Source organism: Rana temporaria, chromosome 2 (assembly GCF_905171775.1).
Source record: "Rana temporaria chromosome 2, aRanTem1.1, whole genome shotgun sequence".
NCBI classification, from domain to species: Eukaryota; Metazoa; Chordata; class Amphibia; order Anura; family Ranidae; genus Rana; species Rana temporaria.
The window spans coordinates 144,838,974-144,856,802 of NC_053490.1; the positions used below are offsets into that span (position 1 = coordinate 144,838,974).

The 17,829-nt window shown below is 41.3% G+C and overlaps 1 protein-coding gene across 2 annotated transcripts in view; it reads right to left on the bottom strand.

Annotated features, from left to right (window-relative positions):
• COG3 (component of oligomeric golgi complex 3) overlaps positions 1 to 17,829 on the bottom strand; it is a 133,272-nt gene that overhangs the window by 24,324 nt on the left and 91,119 nt on the right. For both annotated transcript variants that reach the window (XM_040341274.1, XM_040341273.1), the window contains exons 18-20: positions 9,745 to 9,833; positions 9,516 to 9,650; positions 2,307 to 2,382 (exon numbers count right to left, since the gene is read on the bottom strand). In XM_040341274.1, coding sequence (XP_040197208.1) covers positions 2,307 to 2,382; positions 9,516 to 9,650; positions 9,745 to 9,833 — 300 coding nt within the window. The remainder of the gene's footprint in view (positions 1 to 2,306; positions 2,383 to 9,515; positions 9,651 to 9,744; positions 9,834 to 17,829) is intronic.

Consider the following 17,829-nt stretch of genomic DNA (forward strand, 5'->3'; position numbering starts at 1 on the left):
TGTGCTTGTGACATGCTTTTCAAGGTTTCAACACATTTCTCTTAATGTAATGCAGTAAACAGTGGAGAAGCATCTTTAAAACAGCAGGGAAAAAAAGGAATGAAAGTGTAATTAAAACAAACAGGCAAATGCAAGAAAATCTTTATTAACCATCTCAATACTGGTGTGTGTGTATGTGTATATATATATATATATATATATATATATATATATATATATATATACACATATACATATATACATATACATACATATATATATATACATACATATACATATACACACCCACACGGCCTCATAGCAAGGTAATTAATATCAGGACTATGTTTGCAGTTAAAACCAGGATCCTTGTATGCTTTTTTTTTTTTTCAGCCGGTGATTCTCTTAGATAAAAGTGATCAAATCAGCTATAGAGCCTCTTTACAGTAAATAAATAAATTGGGGGTTCTAAGCAATTTTTTTTAGCATAAACAAAAATGCAGGATTTGTACATGTATGTGAGAAATGTCAGAATTAGCCTGGGGGTAAACTGGTTAACTCCAGCTTCTTTAATGTTTTTATATAGAAGGCTGATAAAACTGAAAAAGGCAACCTTGTACACATACAAAGGATTAACAAAACATAAAGGACTGTGACAGTCTAGCTAAAAACAAAAGCTAAATAACTATGCTAGTCATTTCACCATAAAAGCAACAATTGTTGTTCTCAATACATTATTGGATAGAGTGGAGATGGATTAGAACCCGTCAGGTTTAATTGGTCTGTTACCTCATTAGGCTGGATTCACACCTATGCATTTTTTGTGCTTTTTGCACTTAGCAGATTTGCACTACAGTCGATCCAATATGGTTTCCTATGGAACATGTTCTGTAGTGCAAATCTGCAAAATGCAAAAAGCACTAAAATGCATAGGTGTGAATCCAGCCTTAGGGAGATTCGCCCTATTTATCATTATGATGAAAAGTGAAAGTAAAAACATTTTTGGGTTGTCCCCATAAAAGTAATAGAGGGAAAAAAATCTTCAGATGGGGACACTAGTTCTGGTGACCTGGGGGTCCCCAAGGAATCCACTTCATTTTCAGGGATTTACTCTAACTTCCTGTTTGGCTATGGGACAAGAAGTGAAGGGAAATCAATGGAGCAAAAAAACGGACCTCCCCATTACTCAAGGCAAAAAACGGTTTTGCCTATAGTTCTACTTTAAGCTTTGATATTGTGTACATTTGGAAACTTGTATTTTATACCTAGCGAGATTATCCTTACTTAAAAAAGAAAAGAAAAAAAAAAAAAGAAAATGTATACAGACTGCAGTTGGTGGCCTGTTTTCTCTCAGTGGCAGAGAACAAGAGGAGAGCAGCAAACCCCCTCCTCCCAGTCATTTAGCTCATCTGACTGTGTAATAAAGAAAAAGGGTGTGATTACATGGGTGTGCTGTAAAACGTCACAATTTGTTGGCGATTTTGTAGTAATTTGAACAGTGTGGTTCACCAACAGGTCCCCGCTCACTAGGCACAGTTAGGCAGGGACCGTCTAGGCACAGTTGGGCAGGGACAGTCTAGTTCAGGGGTCTGAAACTTGGCGGCCCTCCAGCTGTTGCAAAACTACAAGTCCCATCATGACTCTGCCAGTGGGAGTCAAGCTTGTAGCCGTCAGCCTTGCAATGCCTCATGGGACTTGTAGTTTCACAACAGATGGAGGGCCACCAGTTTGAGACCCCTGGTCTAGTTGATAGACAGAACCTGGTGAATGATGGATTATTATTGGACTGTGCCTTCAGCCGGTTCAATAGCATGCAGAGGGGGGGCGATACCAAATAGTAGCATGACTAGAATGAAAAAGTCAATGTCATTGGTGCACTTAAAATAGATGTAGGATATGCATCACACTGCTGCAAATTCTTTTGCGAATTTGAGCCGTTGCGATCGCTCAAATTCGCAAGTCATTAAAATAACATAGTTTTCCATTAGTGCTGTTCACATCAGTGTGGTGCGAATCTAAGCTGCGGGAAAAAAGGGTTCTGTGAGAGTTTGATCTGTGTGCGATGGGAATTCAGCTCTATAGACTGGCATTTCCCGAAATCGTGGCCGCGAATCGCGGTAAAATCGCGCGATTTTGAATTTGCAGCAGTGTGAACCTAGCCTTAAAAAAATAAAATCCCTGCCCTAAAATTATGTTTTTTGGAATAATATAGGCTGTATGCTTATGAGATTTAAATAGTCACATAATGATGCTTGAAGTGTGGTAGACGGATTCCAATATTTAACGAGTTACTGATTAAATATACGGTTGAAGTAAATGCCACAAACCTGGTTGAGCCCATGGTTGCTGTGAAAGACTATACTTTGGACCACCCTGGTTAACCATCGTTTTCAATGCAGTTACCTAAAAGAAATCTGTAGTTAGAAAACATCTCAGAGGACATAAAATTACATGGGCAGATGATCTACCACAGTTAGCAATTTAAGAACCAGAATGAAGAGACACTACTAATGGCATTTTAATGCAATATTTTACAGAACATCATGAAATAAATCTTAATTTAACATTTAAAGACTGATATAGGCATAATTCTGCCAGTCAGATACTGACTGAGATATCAAAAAGAAGGCAATCTGCTGCCCCCTAGTGTGAGATGCAGACATTTGCAACAGAACTTCAATCTAAAAACTCTAAATTAAACCTTAAAATGAAAAATATTGGTCTCTTTTGCCAATCAGCTCATAAAAGTACAGTAACAGTATTCAGCTTGCAGGAAAGAGTTGTGTACCAACAGTTTATGAAGCTCATACTTTCTAAGCGAGATAATATTCTAGGTCTCATCTGATCAGAAGAGAACCGAGCAACACAGAGGAAAACAAATCTAAAGGTTTATTATCCTTGATCAATTGCGTAAATTACCATGACAAGACTTTGAAGGTTTCAAGTACCACTACTATTGTTAGCCATGTGTGAGATCTCAGGAGGGGATTGCACGGAAATATAGGTTTACAGCACTTTGGCATTTTTTCCATGACAGAAGCTTAATCACATAAGATGTTTGTTTACATAAACTTTTACGTGGATTTTTTTTATGCATATAAGCATTTGATTTATAACCGTGTGTTTAAGCATTTGATGTATTTATTTGCATTACGATTGTTTATTGGGTAGCGCTCTATACACATGTAAGGCACATCACCTTCTTAAGAGCAGCAACCACCTTTGCACCATATTATTTGAAAATGATCATTTTGAAACCATCACACACCCTAAGCGCAGGAATATATCACAGCTTTATTTGTACTGGATATTACAGTGTTTACCAAACGCTAACCCTCTTTCTGCATTCCCAATGTTCCCTCACATGCTCCCACTCTCACAGTCGGCCGACCAAAGTCTAGGCATCTAAAGAGCAACCTTCTGGAGCATCTCCGGCACTCTGGGTCCAATATGTACACCACATGGACAAAAGTTTGTGGAGACATGACCTTAATTGTGCACACCCCTTTAAATAATGGAGTTCAGGTGTCTCCAAACAGTAAAAAGCCATTTTAGGCTGATGCGCTTTCTAAACTAGCAATAGTTTGGGGAAGGTCCATTTCTGTTCCAGCATGACCATGTCCCGGTGTACAATCAGGACCATAAAGACATGGGGCTAGATTCAGGTACCTGCGCTTGTTCCCACGGCGGTGCAGTGTATAGTATTTACGTTACGCCGCCGTAACTTACAGGAGCAAGTGCAGTATTTACAAAGCACTTGCTCCGTAAGTTGCGGCGGCGTAGCGTAAATGGGGCCGGCGTAAGCGTGCGTAATTCAAATGTGGAAGGGGGGCGTGTTTTATGTAAATCTATGATGACCTGACGTGATTGACGTTTTGTACGCCGACCGTGTACATATCCCAGTGTGCATTGCTCCCAAGTACGCCACAACGACGTATTGGTTTCGACGTGAACGTAAATTACGTCCAGCCCTATTCGTGAACGACTTACGCAAACGATGTAAAAAATTTAAATTTCGAAGCGGGAACGACGTCCATACTCAACGTTGGCTGCGCCTCCTAATAGCAGGAACAACCTTACGCCGAAAAAGCCTAACGTAAACAACGTAAATAAATTGCGCCGGCCGTACGTACGTTTGTGAATCGGCGTATCTAGGTAATTTGCATATTCTACAGCGAAAACAACGGAAGCGCCCCTAGCGGCCAACGTAATATTGCACACAATTATACGCCACCGCATTCAAGTTACGTCGGGGGAGGAAGCCTATTTTTTGAGCGTATCTGCCTTTGAGAATCTGCGTAACGATACGCCGGCGCAGATTTGAAATTACGGCGGCGTATCTGGAGATACGCCGCCGTAATAGCTACCTGAATCTAGCCCATGGTCTGATGAGTTTGGTGTGGAGAAAGTAAAGTGTTGTGCATAGAACCCTGACTAGAACCCTACTGGACACTCTTGGGATGAATGGGAATGCCAATTACAAGTCAGGTTTTCTTACTCGGCATCAGTACCTGACATCACAAATGCTCTTATAGCTAAATGGGCACACGATCCCACAGAAACATTCCAGCATCTCGTGGAAAGGCTGTTATGGCTGAAAATGGGGGTGGGAATGCAATTCTATATTAAAAGTAGAACTATAGTCAAATTGGTTTTATTATTTTGGCTAGAGTAAGTGAGGGTTCTAATCCATGCAAGGCTTATTTTGGCCATGCTTGTCCCATTGGGGCAATTTTCCTTCTATTCTTGGTGTTCTAATCCATCTCCCTTCTATCCAAAATTAAAAAAAGTTTTGCCTTGAGGCTCGGGTCACACTGATGCAACAATCACTCCGACTTTGGAGCACTTGTCACATCAGAAGTCGGACCCCATTTTGTGCAATGGAACCATTCCAATTGGTCCGACTTGAGTCACTCTGACTTATAATTTACCGGCACCGAAACTAAAAGTAAGGGAATACCTCTCTCTTCCTGTTTTGGCTGCGTGACAGGAAGAAAAAGGAAATCTGCCCTACTGGACACAGGCAAAAATGGCAGAGGTTATTACCCACCCTTAAGGCCCATACACACGATCGGACTATTTGACAACAAATGTCAGACGGACCTGTTTTTGCAAACAATCCAACTGTGTGTATGCACCATCAGACACACTTTTTGTGCTTTTCATCGGACAAATGTTCGCTGTGCAAACAGAAAAACTTTACAGCAACAAATGTCCTACGTCGGCTAATCCGATTGTCCAAGCTATGATTAAGCACTAATTTATAGTGCGAAACGCGTCAGAGGTTTTACTCCCGTGTAGTGTACTGTGACTTGTAGTGCATTTTTCCTTTTTTAAATAAAGACAACCATCAAGGTTTTTTGGAGTGCGGCTGTCCATATTTTCTTTTTCCATTTGTTACACAAGTCCATTGGACTAAAGTCCAAAAGTACAAACCTGCATGCTCAGAACCAATGCTAAAGATCAGACAATAGCAGAAGTTGCCCACAGGGTGGCGGTAAAGAGCTGAAAAACCATGTGATTTGGCGAAAGTTGGCTGAAAAAGTCCTACCATGTGTATGCAGAACAAGTTCATGGCCAACGCCCATTCGGAGCAAAATCCACGGAAAAGTCAGTTGGAAGTCCGATTGTGTGTATGAGGCTTTAGTCTATCCAAAATGTTGCCCTAAGTCACACTTTAAATCATGATGCTGCCTGTGTTAGTTGCCACCAGAGAAAGCACACCCTCCCAGAAGGATATCCTGCATGTAAAGCCTAAGCCCTGCCATTGAAACATTGCTTTATATGAATATTAGAAAATATTATTGCCATTCACATTCCAATTCAGTACTATTAGTATAATCATTGTTTTCTACTAATAAATGTCTGTCTTGTCCCTAAACAAGTGATGGGCTAAATGCACTGTGCTTTCAGTGTGCCACAGTTATACGCGGCACTCAACAAGAAAACGCCTATCATTTCTAAACTGAACCAGCCAAAAAAAATCACAGCTTGAATCTTACAGATTAGAAAGGACAATGGAATTTGGCATTGAATGTGATGCTTTTGAAATTAATGGAAAGGAATATAGCGTTATAAAAAGAAATATTATGGACTGTAATCTTGAAAAAAAATAAAAATAAAAACACTAAGCAGTAGAGATTGAGGGTCTGGGGTGTCGGAGAAGCAGAAAAGCTTTCCCGAAGCCCTCCTGCCGTCACGCTAGAGTTATTCTGTAAAATGCAATTTTTGAAAGTTTTAGCACACGTTTCAGCTGTCTGTGTTTTTCCACCAAGAAATTAAAAGGTATTTTTAGCATGGAAGTCAGTCCATTAATCTCCGTAGAAGCTGTTCCTGCTGTCTAATGGAAGTGGCGATGCAGGAGGTCATCCTCTGTTTACAGAGGCAGAGAAGGAGAGACATTTCAATGCAGTACCGGCATGTTTGAAGGCCTTAAGAAGATTCAGGGGTCTATTTATAAACAATTTTACCCAAGATTCACCCGAAAAAAGATGTGAATTCTGGTTGAAAGTTGTTAATCGTGTGTAAAAAAAATTATGGATCGATCCCTAAATGTTTAAAAAAGAAAATCACATGTTTTAAGCACATCCCATCAATGAAATGTATTTTATTGCTTCTCTCCTATATGGCAATTTCAATGTATAATTAATTTTAGGGGTTCAGTTCACACTGTTGTGGTCCATTTATTTTTCTTTAAAAACAACGTGTACAAAAAGAAATACAGAAGATGGTAATATGGACCTCTACTAACAATGACAGATATCTGGCTTATGCCAAAATCTTGTTATGGGGGGATAAATGCTTCTATTTGTCCTGTTCTAGCGTAGCTTAGGATGGGAGCAGCTGAAGCCAAAAAAGGTCCCTCATTACTATCCAGGTTTTTGAGACAGATAGGGCCAGATTCTCGTAGAATGGAGTAAAACTACGGCAGCGTAACGTATCTCGTTTACGTTACGCGGCCGCAAGTTTTACGGGCAAGTGCTTGATTCACAAAGCACTTGCCTGTAAAGTTGCGGCGGCGGAGCGTAAATCCTCCGGCGCAAGCCCGCCTAATTCAAATGATCCAGGTAGGGGGCGTGGATCATTTAAATTAGGCACGTTCCCGCGCCGATCGTACTGCGCATGCGCCGTCCCTAAAATTTCCCCACGTGCATTGCGCTAAAAATGACGTCGCAAGGACGTCATTAGTTTCGCCGTTAACGTAAATGGCGTCCAGCGCCATTCACGGACGACTTGCGCAAACGGCGTACATTTTTAAATTTCAATGCGGGAACGACGGCCATACTTAACATTGGTTGCCCCTCATATAGCAGGGGCAACTTTACGCGTCGCAAAAGCTACGGAAACGTCGCAAATTCACTGCGTCGACCGTGCGTACGTTCGGGAATCTCGCGTAAATAGCTCATTTGCATAGACGACGGGGAAAACGACGTCGGCGACACCTAGTGGCGGGAAAATAAATTGCATCCAAGATCTGACCGCGTAAGAGCCTTACGCCTGTCAGATCTAATGGATATCTATGCGTAACTGATTCTAAGAATCAGTCGCATAGATACGCCGGGCCAGATTAGGACTTACGATGGCGCAAATGGCGTTGTGCAGTCGTAAGCCCTTTGAGAATCTGGCCCATAGAGCTTTCTTTTGATGGTATTTAATCACCAATTGTTTGTTTTTTGCTAAACAAATGATACTTAAAATTTTGGAAAGAGAGCAAGAAAAATAAATAAATAAAATAAAATTTTGCAAAGAAGTAATTTTCCATCACGAATGAGGTTGCACCGATGGGCACTGATGATCAGTGCCCCGATTATCAGTGTAAACAATGCGTGTGAGGAGAGGACTGCCGTTAACTGGCAAGTCTTTTTACATGTGATCAGCTGTGATTTGACACAGCTGATCACATGGTAAAGGGGTGCTGGGATTGGCTCTTTACTGCGATCTGTGATCAGCTGTGTACAAAAGACACAGTGGTCACAGAGCCCACCCAATGAGTGCCCCAGGGGGTGCATGGGAGGCAGAACTAGAGAATTAAGCTGTAGGCGTCATGCGGCTATAACATGGGCGGGAATGGATTAAGCATACAGAAAAAAGGACTTTACCAAAGAGCTAGCTTTTTTGTTTATGCTGTGATATACGTCCTTTAAGGCCTCATGCCCACTGATAATGTTTGAGGCTCCAGTGTTTAGGTGGGGCCAGAGGGCACATGTATACCATCCAAATGCATGAGGCTCCAGTGTTTAGGTGGGGCCAGAGGGCACATGTATACCATCCAATCTTAGTGCCATCAGCATGTCAATGAGGCCGACAACCGTTGTGGCTGGACAGTGTATTTAGCTATATTCACATTTAGAGCAGTACATGTCTATGGACAAATGCCTGCAACACAGACTGCTTCTGTTCTAGGCATTCATCCCTGAGCGCACACTTCCCTAAATTGAAGTACAGTACCACCAGGCGCACCATCCAGCCACAGCAGCTTTTAGCCTCTCATAGTACGACAGGCTGTGGAAGAAGGGGCTACAGGTCACATTTGTACCCTTCTCCGACATCTAAATGCCTGAGCCTCATGTGCCCTAAGTGGCCCATAAAAAAACAATCTGTCTTAGGGCTGGTTCACACCACAAAAATGCACTCCAGATCTGTTCCAGTGCGTTTTTGATGTGTTTCCGGATGTATTCCAGAGGTTTTTTTTTCTCTTTACTGTAGTGGGGTCCGGTGTGTTCTTGATGCGTTCCAGTGCATTCCTGTGTGTTTTTGATGCATTTTACTGCATTACAATACTGTTCAGTGCAGGAAAATTAAGCATGTTCTACTTTTTTTCTGGAACTGGAAAGCCCTGGAACTGACTGCACTGGTGTGAACTATTCCATTGGAAACCATAGAACCTACTTTCCACGCGTTTTTGATGCAGAAAAATAACGCACTGGACTGCATGTGGTGTGAACTGGCCCTTAATGCTAGTTCACAGATGCAGTTCTGTGCTTTTTTTTGAGCACTAAAAATGCATGCAGCGTTTTCCATGTATTCCAATGACTCTAGTTCACACCAATGCAGTCAGTTTCTGGTGCAAAAAAAAAAAAAAAAAAAAGTAGAGCTTGCTGCATTTTTTTCTGCACGGAGCTGTACTGGAACATAGCAAATTGTATCAAAAACGCACTGGAACCGAGACGGTAAGCAAAAACTAGTCTGGAATGTATTCGGAGTGCATTTTGTGGTGTGAACTGGCCCTAAAAATGCATACAGTTTTTTTCCCCACGTATTCCAATGGCTCTAGTTCACACCAATGCAGCCGGTTCCAGTCGGTTTCCAGGCAGTTTCTGCATGAAAACTCACCTGAAACTGACTGCATTGGTGTGAACTAGAGCCATTGGAATACATGGAAAATGCTGTGTATGCATTTTGGGTGCAGAGAAAAAAAAGTGCACAAAACTGCATGTAGTGTGAACTGGCCCTTAATGTATACAAAAGAAAAGAAAGTCTTTGGAATGCAATTTAAACTTACAGATGTACAATAACAGCAAAATATAAAATGTTACCTTTGCCATAAAATCCTCTAACGGTTCAACAAAGATCTTACTCTGCTGCTGAATAAACTGCTCACAAGCGGCCTTGAGTTGTCTGTCAACATCTTTCTTTGAGTCCAGGAAATGTTCCTTTATTTCTGGTGTTCCCTATAAAGGAAAGAATGCATTTGCTATTGTTTTACGAACAAACCCAGAAAATAACTTTTTTATAACTGCAACAAGCAATGCAAATCTCAATTACCTGGAGTAGGAACTCAAGGATGGCATTGGTGCTGTTGAGCCTGAAGAATCCTGGAACTGTTCTTGGGTGCAGAATTTTAATGGCAGCATCTAGAGAGCACAGAATATACACACACAGCTATAATCCACACACAGCTGTAATCCACACAATTTCCTCACTTATGTAGAAAAAAAAAATCAGGACAACCCCCACACACACACAAACGGCAGCCGACATAGTAGCCATTACACCAATAGGTAAATGTTTGAATTGTGTGTAATCATAAAAAAAAAAGGGACAAAAAAAAAACCACAGAAAATATAAAAAAAAAAAAAAAAAGGACAGGCACACATACAGTATAATTATAATATTATATATATGCCAGCTTTCCAAAATTTGCACGTGTCACCTCCTGAGTGCCAGTTTACAGATGAATTTCATATTTTAATACCAGGCTGCAATGGCAAGCCAAGCGTTTGTCTCAGTTGCGGCACAGCCCCATTTACTTGAACAGGTAGCACTTGGTGGTGGTACTGCCTGCTGAACGCAACAGGAAAATTCAAAACTTGGCAGCAGTTATACAACCCTGAGGCCCCATTTCACACCTCAGGGTTTTGAAGCTTGAAGCTCCAAAACACTGGAGGATAAAAAAAAAAAATCTATTATTCACAGCTACACTACAAGTTGCCTGAAGCTCCAAAAAGTTGTAGCTCGAATAAGGACGATTGGTGCTTTTTTAAAGGCATTTCTGTTACATAGAAATGCATGGAAACGGTTTTTCTGCTCAAATGCAAGAATTCAATAGAATTAAAAAAAATTATATATTAAAAATAAATATAAAATTATAAAAACTACATAAAATGTCCCTAACCCCAACCCCTCTTATTAACCACCAACCCCATTATCATCCCCTAACCTAACTAAACAAATAAATACCTAAATAACTACAAATTATATCAAATTAACTCTTGACCCCTTAGAAAAAAAAAAGTAGAAAATAAATAAAAGTGGATGAACATGTTGAAAAACATAGTACTAGGTGAAACTCCTGCGCTGTAGTGGATAAGTGTGGGAATGGAGGGGTGGCAGAGGGGAGGGAAAGGAATTAAACTAAGAGTGGGGGACTGCAGCAGACAAAAAAGAGTCTTTCCAGTGAAGGACAAAGAATAAATGCAACAATGGAAGAAGTCTGCGCTGTGGTTACACTAGTGACAAAAAATAGACATGTAAACGGTGATGGTGAAGGGAGGGAGGTGGATGTTGGAATCGGGGAAATAAACGTGTACAAATGCAGCAAAAATATATCTTACACAGGGGTGAAACTTAACCTGATAGGACCGAGTGATAAACCACCAAAGGAAATGGGTGAGTGAAAGGGGTGATCTACCTAATGTGTACTCAAATGCATACAGTGAAATAGGTGAAAACCCAAAACAATAAAGTTCACAGTGAGGTGAGAAAATGACTGATGAAAACAGCAAATGGAAAAAATGCCAGAATTCAGTCCAACCCAATCCTCAAATCATGCAACCCACACCATGGAGTGAAGTGACCAGCTTACCTCCTAGTTATTACTCACACGTAAGGTAAATAGCTGATACTTCTGGTTGGTTAGATGTCCTCTTTAACAGATCGCAGTTAGGGACCATACATGTGGAGAAAGAGTGAATGTATATAGTGGGTAGACCTCCTGTCACTCCGAGGACAGAAAAAAGGGAATTCTCTAGGATACAGTGTATGGGTGTACACTTACACAACTCACACTGTATAAGAGGAAGAAATGCCTGTCTCCACGAACGCCGCGCTCGTATCCCGATCCTTTCGTGGTCAGCACTCAGCACTCAGCTCCTCAGGGATCCATAGAAGCGGCCGCTCATGGTTGAGAAGGAGAGCAGAGAGGGGAGAGGAGAAGGAGGGGGGGGCGTATCGCGTGAGACGGCACAGCACAACAAAAACTTTAATAGCCGGTAAAAATAAAAAACTTACAGTAAGCAGGTAAAATACGGTCGCATCTCCCACGAGCACCGCACGAGCACGAGCATCTCCCACGTGGGAGATGCGACCGTATTTTACCTGCTTACTGTAAGTTTTTTATTTTTACCGGCTATTAAAGTTTTTGTTGTGCTGTGCCGTCTCACGCGATACGCCCCCCCCTCCTTCTCCTCTCCCCTCTCTGCTCTCCTTCTCAACCATGAGCGGCCGCTTCTATGGATCCCTGAGGAGCTGAGTGCTGAGTGCTGACCACGAAAGGATCGGGATACGAGCGCGGCGTTCGTGGAGACAGGCATTTCTTCCTCTTATACAGTGTGAGTTGTGTAAGTGTACACCCATACACTGTATCCTAGAGAATTCCCTTTTTTCTGTCCTTGGAGTGACAGGAGGTCTACCCACTATATACATTCACTCTTTCTCCACATGTATGGTCCCTAACTGCGATCTGTTAAAGAGGACATCTAACCAACCAGAAGTATCAGCTATTTACCTTACGTGTGAGTAATAACTAGGAGGTAAGCTGGTCACTTCACTCCAGTGGGTTGCATGATTTGAGGATTGGGTTGGACTGAATTCTGGCATTTTTTCCATTTGCTGTTTTCATCAGTCATTTTCTCACCTCACTGTGAACTTTATTGTTTTGGGTTTTCACCTATTTCACTGTATGCATTTGAGTACACATTAGGTAGATCACCCCTTTCACTCACCCATTTCCTTTGGTGGTTTATCACTCGGTCCTATCAGGTTAAGTTTCACCCCTGTGTAAGATATATTTTTGCTGCATTTGTACACGTTTATTTCCCCGATTCCAACATCCACCTCCCTCCCTTCACCATCACCGTTTACTTGTCTATTTTTTGTCACTAGTGTAACCACAGCGCAGACTTCTTCCATTATTGCATGTTGAAAAACATAGCAACAAATCATAGAATAATTTAAAGAAGCCAAAGCTCAAAAAACACTGTACAAAAACGCCCATACAAACAAAAGAAAAAAAAAAAGCCAGAAAAAAACTCATATTGTGACGCTCAGGTGTGAATGCAGCATGAGTGGCTGCATGCTATCTTGGCGATTGGGGGGCACGGCCACCTGTTTTTACCACACCCTGGATGTCCATGTGAATGAGAACGATTACCAGTTTCGGAAGCGCTGCAACACGGGCTTTTTTAAACCCTTCATTGAAGTTAAAAGCGCCCTGCTAGCGGCCGAAAAGTGTCGCTTAAACAGTGCTAAAGTGCTGCTAAAAGGAGCGGAGCTTTAGAGCCAACACGGCCTGGCCCCAGTGTGAAAGGGATCCTAATATAAGACTATGGTATCCACGCAGGCCACAGATTCAGTGGGTGGGTCAATGATACTTCTTGGGATTTGCATATTACTTTATCTATTTGTAACATTGTGTTTACTTTGATGCTTGTGTATTCTGGGTTGCCAGGAAACTATGGAGAAATCTTATCGTTTTTTGGGAATGGCAAGTGTGCCCAATTGACTCACCCGATGCAGCTGTGGACTGCGGGGATTCAGTAGTCTTAGGCAGGCCATAGACGAGTCGAGAACCGAATGAAAATTCATAGTCGTTCCATTTTTCGCCTCATTAGCGTGCCAGCTGTGATACGCGATATTCGTGCCACAATCTAAAGTGCCTGATACAACTTGGTAGACTTTATTTCGAAAAAACGATGGCACAATCGTGTGCAGCATTTTAGTTTTTTGATCGACAGAACGTTTGGTTTTTGACTCGTCTATGGCCTGCCTTATATGGAGGGCGGTGGGAGTGTGTCAATAGGTTACGACTAGGAGCTTGTGCAGCGTGAAACACGTTAACACTGTGATTTTTTATTTTTTTTTACCCATTATTCAGCAATAAAGCCGATGAGGGGTTCAGCCACCGTTTTTTCTTTGCTTTGGCATGTGGCGAAATGGCCAAGCTGGCATCCTCGTAGCGCAGTAGAGCAGTGTATGTGAGTGATCACCTGGAGTTTTTTTACCATTCACTATTTTCCCAAAATCCAGAACACGCTGTGTCCAAGTCCTTGCCACATTTTGAAATGGGTACTTACCTTTTTCTGCTCACTTTTCAGTGACATATTGGTTGACACAGAAATGTGCTCAAAGGCAAAATATGGGAGACATTTCTTTTGTCAATCAAGTAAAAACACCAAAAAGGACATATTTGCCCGGAGACCTCGACACCAGAAGAAATCCATCACTAGTAAGGTTTTCGTGATGTTCAAATGCAATCGGTTATGGCTCTGGTTAAAGCGGAAGTGTCAGGAAAGTAATTAAAAAGCTACAAGGCCTAGTTACAAAACAGTGAATATGACATTCACTAAACAGTCACTGCAGGTGAATCGGTCCCAAATTTTAAACACGTGCCAAAATACCAGGAAGACACATCTGCAGTGATATGGAGTCAGATTTACTGCTTTATAAATACATCCTTCATGGAAGAAAGTTTTATAGACATGCACCATGCAGTTATTGAGTTCCTCTTTATAGAACACAACTAACCCTACACAGAAAAAGTGCCCAGGCAGCTTCTATGGTAAGCGATCTCTTGCCAAGGACCAGGTTTTTTTTTTTCCCTCTCTCTTTTAAAGACAGATACTTAGTCATGTGACCCAAAGTAAACTATATGTTAAACAATAAAGGCTCATCAGGGCCGATTATGAAAAAAAAGCCATTTCCAAGCAAAACACGATTATTATGTATTTAATAAGCAATGTGCAGATTGCAAACGATCAAGCTTTGAATTCTATTAGATGAGATAGTTAAAAAGCATCATACACAGCTAAACTAAAAGAAGATGAAGTGAGCATGCAGTCACATGTAAAAATCAAACGTTTTACTGAAGAAGGTATAATAAGGAGAGGTGAAAAAAGCAGACCCAGTAATAAGCATTATGAAAAAAGTTAACGGTAAAAGGGGACCCCTTAGTCTTTTTAATCTAAAGCCTAGTATACACATGATCGGATTTCAATCGGACAAATCTGTGGAAATTTTGTGCGAAGGGCGTTGGTCGTGAAGTTGGTATGCATACAGACGGCAGAACTTTTTCAGCCAACGTACACGAAACATGGTTTTTCAGCTCTTTAGCGCCGCCCTTTGGGCAACTTCTGCTAATGTTGTGCTATGGTTAGCATTGGTTCGGAGCATACGTGTTTGTACACACCATTGGATAATCCGATGGCACACATTTGTTGTCGGAAAATGCATGCTATAAAATATCTATTGTCGGGAATTGTGCGATGGAGAGTACAAACCAGGGCTGTGGAGTCGGAGTAAATTTTGGGTACCTGGAGTCGGAGTCGGCAAACAATGCACCGACTCCGACTCCTACTAAATTTAGATTGGAATTAAAAAAAAAAAAAGCAAGTTTAAATGTCCCAATTCACAAAAAGTTATAATTAATGACTTCTCTACTGTAAGAATAAAGACCAATGCATGCAGTGCCTCACGTAACCGCAAAACGAACACGTTAAGTGACCGTGAAGAAGCATGCTTTTCATGTGCTTCACTATATGGCACGCAACGCACAATTAGGAGCTGCAATACTTATACTTTCCATAGTGTTGTCCATGTGTAACCTAGCCTCTCACTGATAAGGGATTAAATAAATATGTTTTTTGCAGGACTAGAGAGTGAGACACTTGTATAAGTGAAGGGAATGGAGGGCCAATAGTTCAAGACTGAAGCTGTAAACCATTGGAAAAACTGCTGTCATTTAGCTAAGGCTATAAAAACTTGTAAACTCCGATTGTTAGCTTAAACTTTAAACATGACTATGGGATTCTCCTAGGAAAATCATGTTTTAGAATAAATGCCCCTTCCTGGATTAAAAAAAATAAATAAAAAAACTTTGTTTTCATTGTGTTTGTCTTTTGCTTAAACTGTGCAATACAGTAGACTGTTGGCTTCCCAGCCAGTAGTCCTGTGGTAGGTTGCATTTCTTTCCCTCAAGGAATGTATAAAATACATTCGCATATTAATACAGAGGAGTCGGAGTCGGAAGTACATAAAACTGAGGAGTCGGAACATTTATCTACCGACTCCACAGCCCTGGTACAAACGGTCAGATTATCTGACAAAACCCTGCCATCACACTTGTTTTTGTCGGAAATTCCGATCATGTGTATGAGGCTCAAGTATAAACGTTTTAACACATTCTATGCATTATATTTTCTTTATTTATTTTTTTATAAAAATGGTCACAATGTACATCTCAGCGAAAGATCATGGCAGCTTTGCCTAGGTTGCGATATGGCAGATCTCAGAGCAGTTAATTAAAGCGATAAGTGTTTTTTTTACTCAAAAATGTATTATTTGGCAATGCCAACTATGCCTTTTTAATTGGGGAGATGAGTTTTGTTTTTTTATAAACATCACTTAATTTTAAGGCCCCATTTCACACAGTAGCGTTTTGTAGCTCGAAGCTCCAAAATTCTCAATATCCCAAATCCCATGCATTTCAATAGAGGCTGTTCACATATGAACATTCAGATGCCTGCAGCTCAACGTCTGACACTCCAAAAGCTGCATGAGCTACATTTAAGTCAGATTTCCACCCCCATAGAGCATTATTTTCAGGTGTATTTCAAACTTATTTTTAGCCTGTAAGATTGTGTCTTCTTCCCCAATGCTTTACGTTGGCTAAAACAAAAAAAACACCTGAAGCTTTAAAGAAGTTGACCTTTTTTTTTTAAAATAAAACAAATGTTAATTTTTTGCAGGTGAAAAAAAAAATAGCATTTTTTTTTTTTTTTTTACTTGAAGCCTGTAAAGCATTGCACCCATGATCAACAGATCATGGGTGCCATGCAGGACTCCTGCAGACTTGTCAGTGTATCTGTGTGCCTGTACCTCGTACATATTGACAGAAAGAGAATGAACTACCTCAAGTGCTCAACAGCGCCATGGTAGTTCATTGAAACTATAAGCAGACAGCCGCAAAGGCTGCCGATACTTGTAATTTGCCATTCACAGAATTCTGTGAATGAATGATGTGGCCGGAGTACCAAACCACTGTGTCTTTTTTTAAATAGTGACAGAAAGTAGGGGAGAAGTTACCCCGCTTGCTGTCACTACAGGTAGCAAAGCGGGCGGTGGCTGCAGCAGTGGGAACATGCTACATATTCTACCCTAAAAACAGGTGAAACATGTACCCAAAGATCAATTCATCATACATTATGTTAAAAAAAAAAAAAAACAACTTGAAATATGCTTGTAAAATGCTCACATACGTATGCAAAAACGCTCAAATAAAATGCCTGAAATAAATAAATCTCTCTGCTCAGGTGTGAATGCAGCCTAAAAGGAGACCTCTGATGCAGTGAAAAAAACTCAATAAAAATAAAAATACAGAGAACTGCCATAGCTGACATCCTGAAAATGCTGGTTTACTGTCATATTAAAAAATTAAAAAAAGTCAGCAGCTCAAAATACTGTAGCTGCTGGCTTTTTATATACAGAGGAACCACGGATTACGAGCATAATCCGTTCCAGGAGAATGCTCGTAGTCCAAAGTACTCACATATCAAAATCGAGTCTTCCCATTGAAGTCAATGGAAACGAAAATGATTTGTTCCGCATCGACTTCAATGGCATGCAATACCTCATGCGGCCAAAGGTGGGAGGGGCTTCAGAGAGCCTCAAACAGGCAGAAAGGCCTGAGGACACCTCGGCAAACCTCGGAAAGACTCCGTTCCTGAGGTCAGCCGTGCTGTCCTCGGGCCTTTCCCTGCATTTCCAAACTACCCCGATCGGCTGCGATTGGCCGTACTGCACACTGCTTTGGCCTGAATCCTGCTAATTTTGCGAGAGAACACTTGCAAACTAAGTCAGGGTTTTTTTTTTTTTTTTTTTTTTTTAATACAGTGCTCGTATTGCGAAATGCTCATTACTCGCAATCCGAGGTTCCACTGTATAGAAACGTACCTGTCCAGGGAGCCTGCGATGTCAGCATCCCAGCTAATTTTGGATCGGCTGTTGGGTGGCTGCTGCCGCCATTGGTTGTCAGGGAAAACGGCAGTGAAGTCTTTCGGCTTCACAGCCAGTTCTCTACAGTGCATGCAAAGCGCGCTGGCCTTTCTAATTGGCTAGGTGGTGGGGGAAGGAGGA